At 40.9% G+C, this 24,368-nt stretch overlaps 1 protein-coding gene across 1 annotated transcript; it reads right to left on the bottom strand.

Annotated features, from left to right (window-relative positions):
• Nucleotides 1-304: 304 nt before the first annotated feature.
• On the bottom strand, nucleotides 305-24,157 carry LOC124278079 (splicing factor, suppressor of white-apricot homolog). The gene is made up of 18 exons (XM_046713830.1): nucleotides 23,943-24,157; nucleotides 22,856-23,022; nucleotides 19,696-19,797; nucleotides 12,647-12,720; nucleotides 11,963-12,182; nucleotides 11,726-11,793; nucleotides 10,973-11,076; nucleotides 9,863-10,066; nucleotides 9,225-9,426; nucleotides 6,665-6,800; nucleotides 6,443-6,505; nucleotides 5,855-6,004; nucleotides 4,677-4,873; nucleotides 3,417-3,607; nucleotides 2,894-3,151; nucleotides 2,165-2,569; nucleotides 1,684-1,780; nucleotides 305-660 (listed from the first exon to the last, which is right to left on the bottom strand). Exons 1-18 carry the CDS (start codon nucleotides 24,125-24,127, stop codon nucleotides 574-576), a joined length of 2,910 nt encoding a protein of 969 aa, XP_046569786.1. The 5' UTR covers nucleotides 24,128-24,157; the 3' UTR covers nucleotides 305-573.
• Nucleotides 24,158-24,368: the final 211 nt, after the last annotated feature.

The following is a 24,368-nucleotide window of genomic DNA, read 5'->3' as shown; positions in this document are numbered from 1 at the left end:
AAGTGTGATGTTCCGTCTTGTGTGGCTTTATGAACTGTCCCATCAGCCACATCAGGAAGGTATGTAAAGTTATAGTACATTTACACCTGAAAACATGAGATGGAACCACAACAGAAAAATACCAGACAAAACTTCCCCAGTAATCCATGCAGTGTGAGACTTTGTTCCCATGTAAAACCAATACAATTACATCTTTCATGTGACACTTAACAAAAATACCTAATGAAAATATACAATTTGATGTTTCACTTTTTCTACAAAATATTAATAATATACTTTACAAATTCAAATAATCATAAAAGAGTCTAATTCTATCTTTATTTTCAAAACCTGGATAAACATCTTCAAGTCAGCGAAAACAAAGGTCTACCTGTGGAAACCACGACATCCCCAATCAGGGAGTTGATTCACGACAGTTCAAGAAACCTGTAACTGTTGGGCTTTGAGACAGTTCAAGCACAGTCAGTGACTCACAGCCCAGGCAATTTGAAGGAGTGAGGAAACCCTGATTTCGAAGTTGCAATGACTTATTACTTGTGACACTGAGCCAGCAGCGTCTACGTGAAGCCTTCATCAAGGGTCGTCATTGACACCATCACCTTCTTTCAATATCTCATCTCGGGACGCCTTCAGCAGAGCTCTGACACGGGACAGAAGATGCTGGAAAGAGATTCAAGATATATAGTGTTAGGGATGTGCTCTTGATACATTCAGAGTTTGGGGAAAACATGTCCATAACTTGTGTGAGTGGCATTTAGAAGCTGGTATGATGAAGCGGAACACTATGGACAACTTCTTTGTTTCAATAGATAACTTGCTTGATAAACAGTGTTAGGATCTACACCGAAACGTCGCATCTGTTGCTATAAAGAAGTTGTCTATCCAGGAAAAGTGTTCCTCCTCATGTCCATAACTGTCAATATGAGAAATGCTCAAAGATTCTTAATACTTAAAGCATGGGAGACAAGGGCCAGAGACAAGGGCCGGAGACAAGCATGGGGTACAGGGGATGTACTTGTTTGTGTCTGCTGACAGGGGAGACAAGTATGGGGTATAGAGTGAGTTAGTGAGTTATTTGACGCCACACTCAGCAATATTCCAGCTCTATGGCGACGGACCTGGGGTACAGAGTATGTACTCGCTTTTGTCTGCTAATTGGGGAGACAAGCATGGGGTACAGTAGGGTTGGATATTGCCAAAATTTTCGTATTGCTATATATTGTGATATGTGTTTGCGTGTTGCAATATGTATTGCAATATATTGTGAAAGTGTAATACATGGTTTAAGGTAAGGAAATTACTGTTCTTTTGAAACAATGCCATTGGCCACTTTCAGGACTCGGATGTAATTGTACAAGAGATCAATTGAAAATGTTTCCAAATTGAACACTTCGCTCTGAAGTTTGGAACTCCAGAAAAAGCGTCTGCAGCGGCGTCCGCCATTTTGATTTGTTTATCCTTACAATGAGTGTCAGTACCAATCTATTTTTTTTTAATCATATGGTTTAACAGTCATGCAAATGTCGTTTTGTGAAGTTGGAATTGCAATATACTGGTTAACCTGTATTATCGCCCACCCCTAGGGTACAGAGGATGTACTTGTTTCTGGCTGCCAATAGGGGAGACAAGCATGGGGTGCTGGAGATCTACTTGGGACCACTTTACCTGAATCAAGGAACTCACCTTGGACACTTCTCTGGGTGGTTTAGATGGATCCACTGCAGGGGAGTCTCTACCACTGGTAGTCTCGGTCAAGTCACTTTCTGATGGCAGTCGTGGTCTGTGGAACAACATTTTGCCAAACAGATAACACAATGCGTATCATGCTTTCGTGTGTCAACAAAAAGCCTATCTTGAAACGAAAACTGAAAAATGCACTGAACAGTTTCTGCCACACAGTATACCTGTTTTAGGACAAAGTGTTCTCAGCAGGAAACAGGTACACATGTACAGATACTAAATAACACTGTCTTTACACTGCATATGTACTTTGTTTATCATCATCCAATTCTATTCTAAATTAAATGAAAAATATTTAGCGTTTCAATTTAATTTGACTTCAATTTAACTTCAACAGGCACAAAGTAATACGTCATAAAAAACAAACAAAATGACAAGACTGTGGCATAATAATGTATTAGTTTGAAGAGCAACAAGAACCTACGATTGCGTCCTCTCGTCGTCCAGCGGCAGAGGCGGCAGTGATGGCGGTGGTCCAGGAGGCTGAGGGATGTCATCAATAGGGTCATCATTGTCATCAATCTCTATTATCTCAATACCTGCATCTATTTCCTGAGGTCTTGGCACTGCAGGTGGCACCTCATCTTCACTGTCTGAGGAACTATCTCTGCCATCGGATTTCTCAAGCTCATGTTCGGATTCAGAGCCTTTGCTTTCTTCAACATTTTTTGTTTCGGTCTTACTCGAACTCTCTGCTTCTGTTGAATGTTTTCCGCTTTTGTCCTTATTTCTGTGCTTTTCCTTGTCCTTCACCTTATCCCGACTTTTGTCTTTACGTTTGTCTTTACTCTTTTCTTTATCCTTGTCTTTTTTCTTCTTTTTGGGTGATCTGTGAAAAAGCAACACACATTCTACAGTGACACAGTGAAATCTTTACTGCCAGAAACATGTCGGGATTTTTAACCAATTAGGTATCCTGTGAATACTTCCATAGAGTTGAGAATGAAATACTAAAACATCAGTCTATGGTAATCATTCCCTTTAATGAAGTTAGAAATATTTGGTTGTTCTCTATAGTTATCTGCAATGGCCACGATGGAAACATATCAGGTGATCTTAAACAATTTTGAGTAGTATACTTAAAATTGTAACATTGACCATGTATCAGATTTGGACCCAATTGTGAAACTTTCATTATGCTTTTTCTCCTCACCTTGCATCAGACTTTTTGTTCTTTTTGTGTTTTGAGCTGGGAGACTTTGACCTTGACCTCTTCTTGTTTCTTGATGGTGACCTTGACTTCCTCTTCCTGTCCCGTGACCTAGATCTCTTCTTTGTTGGGGATTTGCTTTTCTTCGGTGACCTTGAGCGTCTTCCTGGTCTAACTAATGGAATAACTCTGCGTGGTGACCTGGACCGCGATTTTCTCCTGCCACTGCCCAACCTGGGAGATGGTCTTCTAACTGGTGACCTTGAAACAAGTAAAGCACATAAGTGGTCCTCACAGCATTTATCAGTGTTGATCCAACTTTAAATTCTGCCAGCAAAAGAAAGTCATAAATCCTGACTTGTACAAGACTATGAGTATGCTACTTCGGTCTGTGAGGGCACATGTTATTCAGTTTCAAACAAATATGATTTAACTGTTAACTGTGAAGAATGTTTGAAGAGAGCATGGAAATACTGGCCAAGTATTTTGCAGCCATTGACTAAACCATAAGGACACTGGTATATACCTTCTAATTACACTGAAAGCACTTGGTGGAGTGGGTGAGCGTCGTCGTCGCCACTGGTAAACTGGAGACCTTGACCTTGACCTGTGACGACCCCCGAGGTGACCTTGAACGTGATCTGTACACTGGATGAGGTGACCTTGACCTTGACCTCCTGGGCCAGCCCCTCCTGTAGCTGTCATACCTGTCATGTTCTAACCGGTCGTCCGTTGGGACTGACCGTTCATGACTAGATCCAAACCCTGGGGTAGATGGACGACTGCTGCTGGGAGTCCCTCGGGGCGACGTAGAATCTGCAGCATTTACATCAACAACATCTATTGTCACACAGGAAATCAGAAAACATGTCAGTCAAACCTCTTTCTTGAACTTTTCAGGAATGTGTAATAAATAATTGTGTACAAGTGTGTGCATTGCTGAATCCACCTATACTGAGCTGAGTTCTCAAACCTCATTGTTTTTGGTTGTTAAACACATCACTTAGCAAATTCCCAACTGAAGCCTAGTCTGACCATTATCAACAATTACAAGAAGACAAAGTCATCAATATCCCCCGCAATGGCAAAATACTCTTCATGATTATGTCTACGAGTTATGATTATGTCAAATATTTAGTTGTGTATTTAGAAAAGTGGAAGGAGAGTATTGAAAGGTTTTTAAACTTCTGCTCCAGAAAGGAGCACTATCACCAATTTCAGTCTATGTCAAACTTGTTGCCATGGAAATGCCAAAAATATTTTATTCAGAAATCCAAAACTACCAAAAGGCACCAGTACACCACCAGATCTATGTATGTGCCAAGTTTGGTGAAGAAATAGTGAACGGTTTTAGAGTTCAGCTCCGGAAAAGAGCACTACCACCAATTTCAGGCTAAGTCAAACATGTTGCCATGGAAACGCCAAAAATATTTTATTCAGAATTCCGAAACTACCAAAAGGCACCAGTACACCACCAGATCTATCTATGTGCCAAGTGTGGTGAAGAAATATTGAACGGTTTTAGAGTTCTGCTCCGGAAAAGACAAATGTGCACGGACGGAGTCCATTTTAATACCCCCAGCAAAACGCGTTGCGGGGAATAACAAAAGTTACTGATAAATGTTTTGTTTGGTGTTTAATATTCCAGCTACACGACGTGTCAACCAAGTCACCCGATCCCATTAGTCAACTCTTTTGACAAGAATGGGTTGCTGAAGATAGATTTTCACCCGGATTCTTACAAGTATACTAATCAGTGAACCATACAGAGTACATGTCCAAGCACCTGCAGTGCTTTTCTCTTACATGATTCCTGAGCACCATCCCTGGAAGACTCGTCAGCTGAGGTAGGTTTGATCTTGAGAAGATTGATAAACATGGCTGCTTTCCTTTTGCGTTCTGCCTGAACCTGCTTCTCCTTGCTTGCTTGCGCCAGTTTCTCCCGTGCTGCGTTTGCCAGGCGGTCCTTCAAACGTTCTTCAGCTGAAGACGTAACACACACGGCACTTATATCTGATATCTATACATCGTATTTGTGGGTATGTAGAAGCTGATGACATGGAATATCATGGATACCAAGTTCTTTATTCTACACACAAAATGTTTGAGGATATCTGGAGCTATACCTGGGGCACCTCCTTCATCATCCGAAATATTGTATATCAAAACTACAGAAGCTGACATCCATGGTATTGTTCTACATGATAATATATCTGTCTTAAAACTGGATCTCACATGTAGGATCAAACTGTATCTAGAATGACATAAAGCACCAATTTCAAAATCATATTACCATTTTCTGGTAAATTTTCAAAATTGTTGCAGGCAAACTACATGAATATATAAAGTACTGTTAACACTGTTATGAAGTAACTGTTGAAAAGCCTGAATTAGATTTAAGTGAAAAATCATATCATAGCAAATCAATGTTAAGTCAGAAAGAAACATTGCCACATCAGCTGGCTACCCAATCCTAATGTGATAGTTGTTCATTGTAAAGACTTTGTTTGCACTTTGACTTCAATAGGCACTCTGGATAGATCAAATGAGCATTGAACATGTTAGTGATCTAATGCTTTACTGAGAGCTGTATTGCAATACATATTGTGAAAACCTACATTTGTACAGTTCAAATGTGTAAATAAAAACTAGATCAGACAATGACTGATGGAATTGTTTAATCCTGAAATAACTCCCAATGGATGGAAACTCTTACTTAATCAATATGGAATGTTAATGTAAACAGAGTGAACTAGGTCCTGTTCAGATGGGACCCCAGAGGATATAATTTAGAATATTATGCATTTATTCACCCCAAACCTATAAGGTATAGAAACGTAACTTCGTAAGAAAACTGATTCATAGAGTGAACTGCTGGTATAACAGTAATACCCAACACACCAAACCTATAGGTATAGAAATGTTGTGCAAGAAAACCAATTCATGGAGTGAACTGGAACTCACCCATTTTTTTCTCCAAGACTTCGAGAGGAATGTCTGACCTCACTTCTTGCTTCACCTCAAGAATGACCTCTGACACCTGACCTGAGTCTGACACAGGTGGAGAACTCGATGTGATATCAGTTGTTCGCTCTTTCTGACTGTCAGATTCTCCTGGAAATGGGAATTAGTTGACTGTGTAATTACATGCAGGAGAACTTGCCATTGCTTCTGAAGCAATGAGTGAGTGAGTGAGTGAGCATGGTTTTACGCCGCTTTTAGCAATATTCCAGCAATGTCATGGCAGGGGACACCAGAAATGGGCTTCACATATTACACCCATGTGGTGAATCGAACCCGGATCTTCGGCGTGACAAGCGAATGCTTTAACCACTAGGCCATCACACCACCCTAAAGCGATAACTACACTAGAATCAGGATACAATAGTTGGATACTAGTATAATTGGCAAGTATGTGTGGCTGCTCTTCTTAACTGAACGTGTGTCCATGGATACACCATACATCAATCAAAATCATGAAGAGACTGGCAGAGTCAGATGCACTGAAGTATGTATTCATGTGTGTAAGTGAGTGAGTTTCACCCATTGTACCTATGTGGGGCATCAAACTCACATCTTTGGCATCATATGCAAACGCTTTAACCACTAGGCTACCTATCCATTAGTGTAATGAAGGAACAAGTGCTCAACATACACACCACTGTCACAGGTGACAGACCCCAGCATGATAATGATAAGTTTATCTGAAGTCCTTTCACTCACCTAATGTTTCGCCTTCATTCTCATCGTCACTGCTGCGTGTTTCCTCGCTTCATTCGTCGAAGAGAGGTTTCTTCAGCTGTGTGACGTTTTCTGGCTCCTTTGTGCGAGTCTTGATGGAGAAGCTGACAGCTTTGTTTGCTGCTGCAGCTGCAGCCTCTTCCTTCTCCAGCCGCTCCTGTTCTACCTCCTGAAACCAGTCACACTAAGGCAGTCAGGCTATATGTCACACTAAGGCAGTCAGGATATATGTCACACTAAGGCAGTCAGGCTATATGTCACAGTAAGGCAGTCAGGCTATATGTCACACTAAGGCAGTCAGGATATATGTCACAGTAAGGCAGTCAGGCTATATGTCACACTAAGGCAGTCAGGCTATATGTCACACTAAGGCAGTCAGGCATATGTCACACTAAAGCAGTCAGGCATATGTCACACTAAAGCAGTCAGGCAGCCAGGTATATGTCACACTAAGGCAGTCAGTCTATATGTCACACTAAGGCAATCAGGTTATATGTCACAGTAAGGCAGTCAGGTATATATGTCACACTAAAGCAGTCAGGCAGCCAGGTATATGTCACACTAAGGCAGTCAGGCTATATGTCACTAAGGCAGTCAGGCTATATCATATATATATCACACTAAGGCAGTCAGGCTATATCATATATATGTCACACTAAGGCAGTCAGGTATATGTCACACTAAGGATGGCTATATCATATATATATCACACTAAGGCAGTCAGGCTATATGTCACGCTAAGGCAGTCAGGCCATATGTCACACTAAGGCAGTCAGGCTATATGTCACAGTAAGGCAGTCAGGCTATATCATATATATGTCACACTAAGGAAGTCGGGTATATATGTCACACTGAGGCAGTCAGGTACATGTCACACTAAGGCAGTCAGGTATATGTCACACTAAGGCATTCAGGTATATATGTCAAACTAAGGCAGTCAGGTATATGTCACACTAAGGCAGTCAGGTATATGTCACACTAAGGCAGTCAGGTATATGTCACACTAAGGCAGTCAGGCTATATGTCACACTAAGGCAGTCAGGTATATGTCACACTAAGGCAGTCAGGTATATGTCACACTAAGGCAGTCCAGGCTATATGTCACACTAAGGCAGTCAGGCTATATGTCACACTAAGGCAGTCAGGCTATATGTCACACTAAGGCAGTCAGGCTATATGTCACACTAAGGCAGTCAGGCTATATGTCACACTAAGGCAGTCAGGCTATATGTCACACTAAGGCAGTCAGTATATGTCACACTAAGGCAGTCACACTAAGGCAGTATGTCACACTAAGGCAGTCAGGCTATATGTCACACTAAGGCAGTCAGGCTATATGTCACACTAAGGCAGTCAGGCTATATGTCACACTAAGGCAGTCAGGCTATATGTCACACTAAGGCAGTCAGGCTATATGTCACACTAAGGCAGTCAGGCTATATGTCACACTAAGGCAGTCAGGCTATATGTCACACAGTCAGGCTAAGGCAGTCAGGCTATATGTCACACTAAGGCAGTCAGGCTATATGTCACACTAAGGCAGTCAGGCTATATGTCACACTAAGGCAGTCAGGCTATATGTCACACTAAGGCAGTCAGGCTATATGTCACACTAAGGCAGTCAGGCTATATGTCACACTAAGGCAGTCAGGCTATATGTCACACTAAGGCAGTCAGGCTATATGTCACACTAAGGCAGTCAGGCTATATGTCACACTAAGGCAGTCAGGCTATATATCATATACAAGTCACAACTGTATTATATACAGGACAACAGATGGCACTCAGCATGTGTTCTATCTATGAATAATTTTCGGGACCAGAAAATACAGTGATTGCAACCTGCGACTTTAGTCATTAGTCAGTTCCCCAAGGCTAGTAAAACTGTTTGGTTTTGAAAAATCAGCTAATAAATGCCAAATGCTGGCACTAAAATCTAAAAATTATGCTAAGGACCAAGTTTCGGCTTGTGGAAGCAAAGGTTTTAGCACAGGTTGTGATTGAATTAATGAGCAACCGTTCATGCTGTGAAGACATCAGACAAAAACATGAGGCTCCAAGTATGACCAATTGGTCCGTTAAGTTGCCTCTTGTAACTAAGAGTAAACTAGCATAGGTAACTTGTGAATAATCTCAACACAGGATAACAACAGAGAATCTGAATAGGATGCGGTGTGAGAATATTCCACTTAGGTAGGTGAGTGAGTGAGTTTAGTTTTACGCCGCACTCAGCAATATTCAAGCTATATGGTGGCAGTCTGCAAATAATCCAGTCTGGACCAGACAATCCAATGATCAACAGCACGAGCATCGATCTACACAACTGGGACACGATGACATATGTAAACCAAGTCAGCAAGCCTGACCACCCGATCCTGTTAGTCGCCTCTTACGACAAGCATGGGTTACTGAAGATCAATTCTTACCCAGATCCTCACAGATGCATTTTTCTATGTCATCGCAGAAACTAAGGATCAGTTGCTGGGGAGTAATCTCAACACTGAATCACCACAGAGAAATCTGAATAGGATGATGAGTAAATATTCCACCTAGGACTGCCCCTGGGGCTAAATAACAGCTGACATACACTGACCTTGAGGAAGAGTTTTTTCTTGAAGTCGTAGTACGGAAAGTGGACATGCCAGGGATGAAGGAACTGAAAGCGTGTGTCATCCTTGCTCTTAACAACGATCTCAAACTCAACCCCATTCTTTGCCACGTACATCGCCATCCTGTCTATGATTGGCTGAATGTCAGGAGGGGGTGGGACTATCTGACTGACTGCCGCACTACCTCTGAAAACACAAATGTTGACATCAATTATATACGATGGTATACGAGGCTGGAGACAATGATAAAGGTAGATCAGAGGCTGGAGACAATGGTAAAGGTAGATCAGAGGCTGGAGACAATGGTAAAGGTAGATCAGAGGCTGGAAACAATGATAAAGGTAGATCAGAGGCTGGAGACAATGATAAAGGTAGATCAGAGGCTGGAGACAATGACAAAGGTACATCAGAGGCGGGTGGCAAGACCAACGACTTGAAGCATCGGGAACACAACCAGGTCACAGCCTGTAACCTTCTGCCACACATTTAAACAAGCTCTAATAAGAAGCAATGGATCTGATACTGGAGACTTATCAAGCCCCAGAGTCTAATTTCCTGAATATTTCCATGCTTTACATACTATATCTGTGTGTGACAAATGGAAACACTATGGTTTGCTCACCCTCCTTCATCCTCCTGCTTCATGGCCCTCCTGGGATGGAGTCCCTGGATGTGAGGTAGTTCCGATGACGGCAGCACCACAGGCTCTGTACCAGGGGGAGGGGGGAGGCCAGTGTGGGCGGCGGAGGGATATACTGTCTGGTTTGCAAATGGAGGCATTGGGGGTGGGGCAAGAGGGGGGGTGTCCCTGTCACCCAGTGATGAACTGTAAACAAGAGCAGTACTTTCATTACATGTGACATAAGTACTTAACATGGTGACAGTGGAAACACTTCTGGGCTTAAAAAACACTGGAGATAGTAAAACAATTATCACAAACGATTTTTGTGATAGCAGTGTTCGAAAATAAGTGGCGTTTATGGGGTCATTGGGATGATAAAGTTAACTGCTTTGGTATTTTTTTCTCAACAATAATTTTATTATACCATTTAGGATACAATGACAATTTTTTACTGTTATTATCTCATATTGACAATCTTGATCATTTATTATAAATTAATTCTAAATTAAACTAAAAATTTCATTTATCCCAATCACACGTAAACTATGTGTGTTCTTTAACACAGCTGTGTTAATATTCAACATATATTATAGCGACCTGCCACCAATCAAGCCTGGACCAGACAACCCCACACCACACACACACACACAAGGGGTACAATGACATGCAGTCAACCATATCACCAAGCCTGACCCCTCAATCCATTTCGTTGACTCTTACAAGCGCCACAGATTGCTGGGGGCATATTTACTTTCTGTGTCCGATCCATGAAGATCTGGGTGAGCACTGATCTTCTGTAACCCATGCTTCTCATAACGGGATCGGGTGGTCAGGCTCACTGACTTGGTTGATACATGTCATCTTATCCCAATTGCAAACATCGATGCTCATGCTGTTTGATCACTGGATTGTCTGGTACAGACTATTTACCATATACCTGGAATATTGCTGAGTGCAGCATACAACTAAAATCACTCACTTTCTCTCTCCTGATATAGGCATTTTGGCGAGACCCATCAGAGTGGACTCACGGCCACCTTACCCATGAAGTGGATACATTTCGGAACAGCTTGTCCCGAGACAGCAAACCTCTTTCAGACTCACACATACCTGTTTTCTGCAACTTTTGCCGAATTCCTTTTAATAGACTTAATCAGCTGACCATATGGAGTATCATTGATAGAGACAGCTGGCATCTTTATTGGTTTGCTTGGCTGAAAAATAAAGCAAAATTGTCTTTGTTTACTAGTAGTGTAATGACATACCAATACAGTATTGTATCGCCTTACGAGATTCACGATGCATTACATCGAGTTACAACTTCTGTAGTATAATGCATTCATATATTACATTACAAGTCTGTAAAAACATCTGACAAATAACAGAAAGTGTTCAAGAACCACTTTATGCAGATTCCCTATTATTTCCCGGTTGGCTATAAATAGCAGAATCTTCAAAGTGCCCCAAACATATATCTTTCTCCTCTACAATATCCCATCATCCCTGTCAGAAACTTAAAAACAAATGATTCAGGTATGTGATTTACCTGCAGAAAGGGAGATAATATGAACTTATGAAATACATGTACTGTATTAGGATACAGATTGCACCAGATCACTGTCCTACTGGGATGCATATCTTCTTGCAGCCTCATTGTATCGCTGCACCTTATTATTAAATCTGTTTGTACAATACACAGCGAAAACATGAACTTCACTTACAAGTGTAGTTGGTCTCAATGCTTATAGTTGCACAGACATACATAGATTTGGAGTTAATAAGTTGTAAATTCTTACACGTGTCACAAGTATAATATAGTTACTTAAATACATAGACAACGTAAAGATAGTTACATATTCTCACCTGCGTTGCTGATGTTGGGTTTAGCAGTGGGTGAAGGTAGCCATTATCGTCATCCTCGTCTTCATGGCCTGAAAAATAAATTTGTCACATGGGATATTAGACAAGGCCGCGACTAAAAAAAACAACCATTAAACTCACAAAATGGATACAAAACATGCATATTACTAGGAGATAATTTTTTCATTTTTAATATAATAATTTTCCATTTAACTAAATGAATTGCCAACGAAGTCTGACCTTCGTCTTCTTGTTCCTGGGTCTGTGGTTTGTATTTCCCAGACTTGATCATCTTCACCATGTGTTTGTAGTACTGCGACAACTCGTTCTCGAAGTGCATGAAGTCAAACTGGGGATTGCCCGACTGCTTGGTCTTGATGATGATCTCCATCTGGGCTCCGTGTTCCTCCACAAATTTCGCAGTCTTCTCAATGATGGCATTAGCCTTCTTGCTGGCTGGCTGTAATCACAGGATCATGTGATCAATACTTGGGCTTCCATGGAGAGTATTTTAACCAATTAACAAGCTAACCAGTGAGCCCTCATGCCATCCTTAAACACATGAGAAAATGTCCAAGGATGCCCCCGAATCTGTTTGATTAGAGATATTTAAAGGTTTAGTGTGCAAAGACTGGCTATAAACTTTTCAGGAATTCACACATAACTACAAGTCAGACAGTAAGTGTGGGCCAGGCAAACCAATGGTTGATATTATGATATTATAATGAGGAATACAGTAAATGTTACCCACTAATGGGGGTGGGGGTGGGGTGGGAGGGAGAGATCGAGGGGCAAATGTTCCCCAACCCAGTTCTCCCTGGGAGTCAATCATTTGGACTCACAAAACTAAGCTGAAAATGCTTAAGAACCAGATGTACACATGACCTGTTCTGGATAAGATGAAGGATCACCTAGAATACGTACCAAGGTAACACCTTTAGGCACTTGTAGTTCTGGTGGGGGAGCAAAGGGCTTGTCATCTTCTATTTCTTTTAATCCTGGAATTAAATAAAAATAAAAGTAAACCACAAACAAAGACAGTCACCTCCTAGGTTCCAATATTTCAGTTGCGCCACTGTGTCAGTAAAATGTGGAAGGAGAGCGCTGCATGACACAGGTTGTAGATGACTCACCTTGGTCAAACAAACCATAAAGGGATTTATCCAGGATACTGAACAAAGTGCCCTTAGAAGGAAAATTTAATAAACCCCAATATTTTGATATTGTTTGAAATTAGTTTCACTTTATTCTTCTTTTTTTCCATTAATTTGGGGAATTTTAGAGTCACAAGCTACAGATTTGGGTCTGAATAGTAACCTCTGAGCAGGTGTAAAAAATCTCTGACTTGGATCAAATATCAACGACTGTTGATGAGAAGATCCTGGTATGGTTAAGCGATGCTGCAAAATAATCTTGGCAGCAAAAATGTAATTTTTATGATAAAATTATTGTTTTTATACTTATCCTGACTCATGATTATTGCTTATCTCCCTTCTCCTTCGACGGTCAAGTGGACACCTTGAATCCTATTCAAATTCACTGAAGCGTCTGTACCATCACTCACCCTGAGTTACCTCCCCTATTCCCGCCAAAACCGGTCCCACGTGACCTGAGACCAGCTTTTATCACTCTCTCCGTAATATGCCCACATTGCGACTTACAGTGAAGAACCATAATGCTGAGAGTGGGGACGGCCGGGAAGGCTTATCTCATGAGTCAGGATAAGTATAAAAATAATAATTTTATCATAAAAATTACATATTTTTCCTTATCCTGACTCATGATTATTGCTTATGAAATCCGACGGAATAGGTGGTGGGTCAGCCACCTAACGGGATTCACTGTGGCTGTCTATATATAGTCCGAACGCTTACCCCCTGTAAAATCCTGTTGTTGCCTTCCCTTGTGAATTCGTCATATAGGGGGGACAACCTACTCTTAATTGATTAAGAGAAGTAAATCTTATAGATTTCCGTTGTTTTAGATAATCTAGTATTCTAGATATTCCAAATGATCCATATGTTAAGGTAAGGACTATTACCGAAACTGGTATTGCAACCAATAAGTTAAGTAAGGCCTATTACTTAACAAGGTTTATATCACTCATGTTCTGACTTCTCAAGTAAGTCAGGTGGGCATGGACTCTCTGCTGCTGGTGGCAATGGGACAGTTGCCTAGCGTCTACAAGTCAACGTGATTAGGGTGAGTTCTCAATGTCTGGTTGGATTTGTGAGTTGTTGAGCCACTACTAGTGGTCCGAACTGGTGAATGCCTGATACATCCTCTGTCGCAATATCTCGTAGATAGTGATTAGCAAACACCGTGTCCGATCTCCAAAAACAGCCTTCCGTGATCGATGATAACGAGCAATTCTCATGTAGTGCGAGTGTTGATGCTAATGCTCTTATTTCGTGTGGATTGCATGCTGTAGGTGGCGGTAATCCTGCTGTTTTGTAGGCTCTCAAAATAACTGCTCTAATCCAAAAGGATATTGTGGTTCGTGAGACCTCAATCGATGTAGCAGGTGATAATGAGATGAAAAGACGTTTAAACTTTCTCCTTCTTGTCGTAGTTCGTTGTAAGTAGATTCTTAAAGCTCTTACTGGACATAAGGATAAATCCTTTCTGTCTTGATGTCCAAGGACTGATGACAGTGCTGGTACATGAAATTGACGATCTGGTTGACCAGGAAGTTGATTCTTTGCTATGAAATCCCATCTCAGTCCTAAATGGACTGCTGCATGCTCTCCTGTGTCGAACCTCGTTGGTGCGAAGTCAAGAGCATGTATTTCTGACATTCTAGCTGCTGTAGCTGAGGCAAGGAGAAATATCGTTGTTTGAGTGAGGAACTCAAAAGTTGCATCTTGTAAAGGCTCATAATCCTCACTTGTGAGATGTTGTAGCACTATATTGAGGTCCCATGATGGAGCTCTAAATTTCCGTTGTTGATCCTCAGGAACTTTGGTGAGTTTAACTCCCGAGTTTGTGGTAATCACCGAACTGATTGCTGCTAAGTATGTTGAAAGTGTTGATCCTTTCAATTGTTTGGTTGATCTGAGTTGGCAGAGATATACTGCTACTTGCGGATGTGTTGCTTCCGCTGCTGTGAATTGTTTGCTTGTAGCAAATTGATAAAAAATTCCTCCATTTATCATCATACAGATTACGGGTTGAATGTCTTAAGGCCAGTGTAACTGCGTTAGCAGCTCTCGTGGAATAACCTCTTTTCTTCAAACAGTGCGTGATACGCTCCATACGTGTAGTCTGAGATTTGTTGGATTGCTGTGCAGTTGTTTTGTGTGAGGATGAATCAGTAGGTTTGGCCAATCTGGAAGTTTTAGTATTGGCTCCCCTAATAAGCTTATTAGGTCTGGAAACCATGTTCTCGCCGGCTAGTAAGGCGTACGCATTTAGACCTTCCCATGATATGGTGAGGACGTCTGTTGGCCATGCTTGTGGATCTGGTACTGGTGAGACAAACGTTACAATCTGATGATTGAATCGTGTTGCAAAGAGGTCTATGAGAGGGCAACGCTGTTCTCTCGTTATCAGTAGAAATGCTTCCGGGTGTAATTTCCACTCTGTAGGTGATGGTCTCATCGGTCTGGATAAGGTGTCTGCTAGGACGTTTTTCGCTCCCGGAATGTGACAAGCTCTTATCCACAGATTGAGGTTGTCTACTACATTGAATAGTTGAAATGTTAGTCTTAGTAGAGGCGCTGACTTTGTTGATCCTTGTAGGTTTATCTAAAACGCTACTGTTAAGTTGTCTGTGTGTATCATGAGAACTTTATTCCTGAGTACATGCGCCCAATGTTGAATTGCCTCTATAACTGCCTTGAGTTCTAGTTGATTTATGTGTAATTTCTTTTCAATTGGTGACCAAACTCCTGGGGCGACTTTGTCGTTGAAGTGCGCTCCCCTTCCTTGTAGGGATGCGTCTACATACAGATGTAGTCTGTATACCGGCTCTTTCAAATAAGTTCCGTAGCAAACATTCAACTTGTTTGTCCACCACATTAGGTATTCCTTCAAGTGTTGAGGAATACTTATGGGTTGTAGATTTTCCAGATGTGGTGTTAAGAACCACTGAATTGGACGTAGTTGTAACCTTTCCCTGCGAGTTAGGGATTGAACTGACGTTAGGAGGCCCAATAATCTCTGCCACTCTCTTATCAGGCGAGGTTCGTTCAAGGCGATGTGTAGACATTTCTGTATAATATCCCATCATTCCTGTGGGAGTACAATTCGATTTTCTCTGGTGAGAAACTTGATTCCCAGGAATTGTCATTCCTGTGACGGACATAGTTCTGATTTCCTCCTGTTGACTAACCATCATAGTTGAGTTAGTAGTTGAATCGTCAAATCTAGCTGATGTTTGAGTTGATTTGCTGACTGATCTGCCTGAATGCCGTCGTCCAGATAAAAGACATTGCGAACCTCTCTCTGATGTAGAAACGCCACAATTGGTTTGGTGACACGTGTAAATAGCCTCGGGGCCAATGAAATTCCAAAGGGGAGTACTTTCCTTTGATAGTGCTTCCCTTGATATAGGAATCGTAGGTATTTCCTTGATTCTGGATGTATGGAGATGTGTAGGTACGCATCCTGTATATCTATGCTGGCTAGGTAATCGTTGGGTCTTATTAAGTGTCTCAGTTGAGGTAGATGAAGCATCTTGAACTTCTGTGGTTTCGGTAGAAAGTCTAGGTTGAATCGTTCCATATTGTATACGAGACGGAACTTCTCTGTGGAGTTCTTTTTGGGTACTAGAAATATCGGGGAATAAAATCCTGGCGTGAGACTGTTTTCTTCTATAATCTCTACTGCATTCTTTGTCAGTAGTGAATTGATAGCGTCTGATAGCTTGATGCATTGTTGGTTTGAATAATGATGTATTTGTGGTATAATGGTGAGAGGTGGTCTCGCCTTGAGTTGAATTCTGTAGCCTTCACGTAAGACTTGTACCACAAAGTTGTCTTGTAGTATTTCCCAATTTTTCCAGTACAGACCTAGACGTCCCCCCACTGATGTGGGCTTCACTGGCCCGACTGGAGGAGGGACAACCCAGTTGGTCCGAAGCTGATTTTCATTGACGTGTTGAACGGGAGGATCCTGATGAGCGACCTCTCCCCCGGATCGTCCTCTTGAGTTGTCATATGGACAACGAAAATTAGTTCTTTTACCTTCTCGAGCTCCGGGAGCTCTCTTTTCTCTGGCCTTTGTATGCCTGGGAACTTTGAACGAAATTGTCCTCTTCGTGACGATTGTCGATACATGTTATTCATCGTCTGCATAGATCTGATGAGCATCTGATCTCTGTTGCCCTGACATACTTCCCGTGATGTCGATCTAATACTTCCATCAAATAAAGTGGACGCAGCCCATGGTTGTCGTAGAAGCACCTTAATATGAAAATCTGGCCAATTGCAAGATGCAAGTAGTCCTTGACGACGAAGTAGGGTTAGTCCTGCTGATGTTGATGCCAAATGATCAGACATAAATTCCTGATCCTTCTTGTGTAAGACCAACGGTGACAATATCATCCTTTCTGTTTCTGTTGTCGGATTCTGGAAGTTGTTGATTAGAGCCTCATTAATGGCTCTAGATCTGGCTAGTCCAAAGAATGTACGCCTTGTCGTCGTTCTAATTTGGCCAGCTCCCTGTCTTCTACTTCGTAGTTGTGTGATTTAGATTCATTGATGAGATAATAATCATCGTCAATCTCTGGTGCCCTGAAGAATTGTTCCATACTATGTAGTGGAAATTTCCTTGCATTAAATGATGGTGTATGTTGACCTTGATGTCTGGTAGCATTCGCGAATGTTAACTTGAGGTTTGATGAAACCTGTGATATAGGTTTAATAGGTGGTATAGTTAATGTCTCAAGATCCTTATCTATAATACGATAAGTCTCGGATGAATTCTCGTTGTGTGTTGGTGAAGCAATTGGTAACCCATCTCTTATCCAAGATAATACTTCTGCATCAGGATATATTGTAGGTTCCTCCGATTCTTGTAAACTCGTTTCTGAAGTGTGTGTCTCCTCCTGAGTACTCTCATTTGTAGCCTGTGTAATCGTCTGTTGATTATCTGATGATGAACGTTGTTGCGTAGCCAAAACTACTTGGCGTGTAATACTGGCTACAAAATCCTAATCTACCGGTGTATTCGTTGAACAATCAGATGAAAATTCTCTTTCCGTCTGTAGTGCAACAGTTGTCTGATTTGATGCACTTTTCGTAGTTCTCGTAGAAGTTAAATGATCAATAGACGTAGTCTCTGATATTTGAGACGATCTATTCTGATTGTCTGATGATGAACGTTGTTGCATAGCCAAAACTACTTGGCGTGTAATACTGGCTACAAAATCCTGATCTACCGGTGTATTCATTGAACCAGTCAGGTTCGCGAAAGGTTGATTTATATCTGCCTGCTGATGCGTTGAAACTCTCTGTTGTTGAGGGGATTCACGAACCCCGTCAGATGAAAATTCTCTTTCCGTCTGTAGTGCAACAGTTGTCTGATTTGACTCACTTTGCGTAGTTCTCGTAGAAGTTACATGATCAGTAGACGTAGTCTCTGATGTTTGAGACAATCTATTCTTATTGTCTGTAGAAGGGTTCGCGAACCCTGATGTCGAGAAGGGTTTATAACCCCTGACGATGTGCTTGGAGGGTTCGCGAACCCTGTAGTATTCGATGATCTACGCTGGGATGAATGTTTCTTCCACGACGACGATGATGATTTTGACGTATGTTATTGCGAACCTGACTTCGCTAACTCTCTCGGAGTACTAGTAGATGTCTGAGATGAAGTCAAGATGATCTGCGGTTCTAAAACCGGTGGTGATCTGTCGAGTCGAGATATGGCATTCTCAAATGTCATAGGTGTATCTGATGATCTAGTAGATATACACGATGTAGATCTCGTAGTTGTAGAGTTTGCAGACAATCTAGACGATCGTTTCTTCCTCGCCAGGCGTTGTAGTTCAGTCTCCTCTGTCGGAGGTGATTTTCTCTTGGAAGTAGACTGCGTAGCTGTTGCTGAAAGCGTGACAGAAACGGGAGAAATCCCTGGGAAATTCTCCTTATTATGTTGTGACATTTCAGTACCAGTTGTAAGAGAACTACCCCTTACCGCTGACTTGTTTACACAATGTTGTTTATCTATAGTCCTGCGTAAGCAGGCTGATAAATATTTAGTAAATAATTGTGTTGATAAATTAATGCAATATTGGCACCGTGAATCAAAAGAACAAGTATGAAGGCAACAAGAGGAGCAAACAGGATGTGGATCGAACGCAGATAGCCTCAATCTGCATTGCTGACATGCCACCATTGAACAACACCTCACCTGCAACGAAGTGAAAATGCGTAACTTTAGTAGAATTTTACATAATAATATACATATGGATACAACTAATATGGATCTAAATACAATCTGCGGCCACAATTGATGATATAAGGCCGAAAGGAAAGGATATCTGCCGCAAATAGGACCCGTCAGGACCGCCCGACCGTCGGCGAGGGCGATGAAGGAGAGAGTGATAAGAGCTGGTCTCAGGTCACGTGGGACCGGTTTGGTGGGAATAAGGGAGGTAACTCAGGGTGAGTGATTGTACGGACGCTCCAGTGAATTTGAATAGGATTCAAGGTTTCCACTTGACCGTCGAAGGAGAAGGGAGTTAAGCAGTAATCATGTGTCAGGATAAGGAAAATTTATTTTTTTATTGAGTGAAGTAATTAAAAATTTCTTACTATCCTAATCCAGAGATATCTTAACATTGAATCCTTATGCAGCCTTCAATGCACATGTAAAACTAAGCATTAAAGCATTTTCATCTGAACTACCCTTTGTGATCCATCAAATACAAGTCACCTCCACAAGCCACTACAACCGCTTGAACTGGGAAATGTTTAAATTCCAATCCTGACATTTTAAAGGACATTAGCAGCTGACTGTAAACATACCTTGCTGCTGCTCCAATGTATCTTCCACAGGCTGGTCGTAGCTGAACCCAACTGCCTTGTAACCATCATGCAGGGACTCATAGTAACGCTTCCATTCCTCCTCTGGGAAAACGAAGGATTTGCAATACATTACAGTGCTGTAGACAGTACAGGGATTTACAGGACGCGAATTCCTGCATCCTAAACACATAAAAATTGACAATGGGCGCAACAAAATTTATAAGTGCATCCACAGGGATGCAGACAAAGTTCAAATACTTTTTGTAAAAATTCCAGTTCGCTGCTAGTACTAGCTGGGTTATGGTATCATTTGCAATTTAATTACTGTAACAATGCGATGATCATGATACACAACACAATAACAGTATTGATAATAATATTTAAGTTGTTCTCCAGGACCCCTGAAAATTAAGAGTATGAGTCCCAGGGACCCTCAAATACAGGACTCCAATTAAATCCCAGCAGTATACACGGTGGATTCTACCTTGACCTTTACATACAAAACTAGGGGTCCAGCGGATCCTAAAGTAAGGCCAGAAATGATTGGAAAATGCTTTTTGGCTTCAATATCAAAATGATTAATTTGACACAAGACAAAAGCACATATATGATACATGTACGACTCTACCTAGTTGGATATTAAAGCTCAGATGAAAAAAATGAACTTGAGGGATGACTTCACAGGAGGAAATTTTGACGTTTTAACAACATTTGTAAATATTTTAAGTACAAACTGTAGGTTTGAAATACAGACTATAATTATTCACATAGCCTCAACTAATTAAATTACATCAATGATTGCAAAAATTTAGGGTTTTTTAAACATCTATATGTGAAAAAGATGGAACTCTTGTAGTAGTTATATTCAATATAATTACATAAAAAAGTCTTAAGTCAAATCGCATAGATAATCTTGTTGACCCATAGAAGTTTCACTTCGTGTATGAGCATTGAACTGGCAACATGCGATTTGATATCTCTGCAGAACAATTAACTCAAATTTATACCAGTATTTCATACTAGAGAAACAAAGGGGGAAACCTCTCGTCAGTTATGACAGGGTTTACTATAGAATGTGTAAATCCCTTAATTTGACATATAGTCAGGTTTACAAAGTTGTAATTTATGTAAACAAATCAGTTACCTCAGGGGTTGTGTCAAAATCAAAACCAGGTAGGAAACACAAACTGGATAGCTTTGATAAGGGTGTCAAACGCTGTGCAGTTTATAAACTGTGTGAACGCAAAATCCTACTGACGTGTGCTAAAATACAAGATGAGATCAAAGATAAAATAAATGTCTCGAAAACAACACTTATTGTAGCTCTGGTAGAAATGGGGTTCAGGTACACCAAAATGGGAGATGACAGAGCTGTGTTTAGAGAAAAGTACACAATCCTGTCCATGCGATCAGCTTATCTCAGAACAGTTGAAGAATACCGCAATTTGGGGTTTCAAATCATACACCTTGATGAAACCTGGTGTAATAAAAATCACTTAACCGATCGGATGTGGCTTCCTTCAGATTGTTCTAAGGAAACCCGTGTTACCATCAGGTAAAGGTAGACAGACACTTGATCATCTTACATCCGGATACCCGTAGCAAGGGATTGATTGGGGGTTGTGACTTTGTTTTTGAGGCCAAGAAATCTGGTGATTACCATAGCGAAATGAATGGGCAGGTATTTTTGGATTGGTTCGAACATCAGCTTTTACCCCAGCTGGAGGAACCAAGCGTTATCATTCTGGAAAACGCCAGTTACCATAACCTGCTTGTGCCTGGTACCATCAAACCCACCATGAGCAATCTCAAGGCTCAGTTGCAGGATTTTTTCACTTCCTGTAACGTGCCTTACAGGCAATCAGAAACAAAGCCCCTAGCTCATGGAAAAAGTCCGGCAGCACAAAAAGCCAATCCAGTACATCACTGACGAACTAGCTGCAAAACAAGGCCACATAGTTCTGCGTACACCAGTACGGCACTGTGAGCTCAATCCCATTGAGCTGATCTGGGGTAACTGTAAGAATTTTATTGCTCGCAATAATACCACATTCAAGCTTTCAGACGTTAAAGAGCTTGTGTATGCTTCTTTTGCGAGGATTAGCCCAGAAGTGTGGCAAAAGGCTGAAGACCGTGTTCTCAAAATCGAGGACGAATACCGTCTGCGGGACAGCGTTAACGTCAGCCAAGTTGCACCTGTTGTAATTCCGCTAAAGTCCTCGACCAGCAGTGATACTGACACTTGATATTTTGAGACGGTCCCTGACATGCACTGCCTGTGCGTTACATAATGCTGTAACCCTGTCTGCCTGCCAGGTGGGTCACAGTATAGTTTGTTTTTTTTAAGTGTTTCTCCCATGGAATTTTTTCTAAGTTTTTCGATATTTTACGAGTAATCATTATGATTAGGGAATGGTACATCGTGATTACTCATATGCCATATAAGGTCGAGGTTGTATGAAGGATTATATATGAGTTTTGAATCTGAAATATCAACCATTATCAAATAATTGCCAAAAAAGCATTTTCCAAGCATTTCTGGCTATACTTTAATTACTACTTTTAAGGGTCTTTACTGGAAACATGAAGGTCATGGCTTAATGGTGCAGCTAACTGTAACATTTCCTACTTGCTTTACTTACAATAACTATATATTTCTTCTCATGAATTTATAGTGCTTTCCTGCATTGCTCTTGACACAATATACATTTATTTCTGCGACCATTTTCGACATTTTTATACATGACACACATTTCAGCATCAGGTAAAATGAAGACATTACTTATAAAACAATGAGAGGTCTGGCATAGCATGATGTTCATTCACATCACAAGCATATTCTTACAATAACAAAAATTCCATGTCAAAATGTTTGATCTTATGTGATTTTGAGGTGTTGAAATTAATCTTGTTCTTAGCACAGGGGCTTAGTCGAAAGTGTTTAAACTTTGAAAATATGTTTAAATCAATACAATTTCCAAAAACTGGTCTTGTAAGATGACTTTCACATGATCTACAGTTTTGGCTGATTTTGAAAGAAATTCATAGGCATGACAGTGACACAAGACACACCCATTTCAAAATGTGTACTCAAGTCAATACATTAACACATGCAACAATGTACTGTAACTAACAGTAACACACTGCCAAATATTTCTACCTTGATATAACTCTGCTTCTGCAATATCTGTTCGTAGTTCCAGATATCGTTCTTCATCACAGGCAGTTTCAACAGCTGTCTCAGTCTCAGACAACTCAATGTTTTCTTTTTTGACATTCTCAGCATCATACGCAGACAGGTCATACAGATGTCCTCGGCCGTCGTACCTGCCAAGTCAAGGTCATAACTCAGCACAAATTCTTCAACAATATATCAAAAGTCACTGACTTTTGAAGTCGTTTCATAATGGAACCAGATACAATATGGCACCACAACAATACGCAATAACTGCTCAGTTAAAGAGTAATTTTCAAATGGTTACCTGATGTTTAGTCCTAATTACTTATTCATATTTTTATGATAAGTACAGGCAATTTGGTGTACCTTGTCAAAGACAGTTTTGAACTAATCTATCTGGAACAGATGCATTTTAACATATGCATGTTTCTCAAACAGTTCTTCAGAAATTCTTTCTTCTATCTGATGTTTGATGCAATGTTTGAAGCCAAATAATCAGTGGAGAAATCTCTTAAGATTAAACATGTTTGACACCATAATAGTTCCCTTCTTACCTCCAAATTTTTTATCTTTGACATGACAGGTACCTCTTGACACAATCAAGTTTGCCAAAGTTTATTTATTAAGTGACAGAAAAGATGAACATTTCATCAAACCATTTTCATACCCAATATGAGGCCACACCAACAAAGACGGAGTCTGTCAACACTTCAATCTGGAACGAAAACATTTAGATGGTGGTTTTTGTCCACCCATGGCTAAAAACAAAAACATATCTGCACAATTTTCTAAATAATGTCCCATGTCACTGATGACATAGATTGTGCAGAATATTTCCATTGGCCATCTGCCATTTGACAGCTGCGGTGTAGGTGGGTTGTTGCCTCTGAAGCCAGGAGTTCTCTCCCTTCCCTTGTCATGTCACCTCCGGTAGCAAACAACACAAACCATTACCACTTAGCTACAAGACCGTTGTTCCTGCAAATTAATCTTGAATTAGGACCCGCGCGATTTGTAAACACGAGAAATTCGAAACTTCTTAGAATATTCCACTGGAAGAGCCACAGACCTGTCAATCATAAGACGATCGTCGCCCATCCATGGGATAAGGTGTTTCCCTTGATCGATATAAGATGCCTTTTCATCATCCCGAAACACTTTACAGGCATAACCAAATACAAACAAATCTTCAAGTTCACTGTTCGTCCTGGCCGTCTCAGGAGCATTGTCCTGTGCCCACCACATGGACGCCATTTTCGTTCAATTACTTTAGGGTCAATGAATTATCATTAAGAGGCGTGAACATGTTCCCATGTGATCGTCAGAGTTGAACTTGGAACTCGACGATAAGATACTTTAATGTATTTTATGATTTACAATCGTGTAATCACTTATAGCACCTAGGCTTGTGCATGTTGATGCACTTTTAGTAATCTTGACTGTCTTCAGAACACAATTTCTCACCCCCCTTTATATGGACCCGTCCTCTCTGACG

The sequence above is a fragment of the Haliotis rubra genome, unplaced genomic scaffold (assembly GCF_003918875.1).
Source record: "Haliotis rubra isolate DU_JTF1 unplaced genomic scaffold, ASM391887v1 Scf230, whole genome shotgun sequence".
Taxonomy (NCBI): domain Eukaryota; kingdom Metazoa; phylum Mollusca; class Gastropoda; order Lepetellida; family Haliotidae; genus Haliotis; species Haliotis rubra.
Note: the sequence above shows the minus strand (reverse complement) of the source record. Positions and strands in the feature narration are given on the sequence as shown.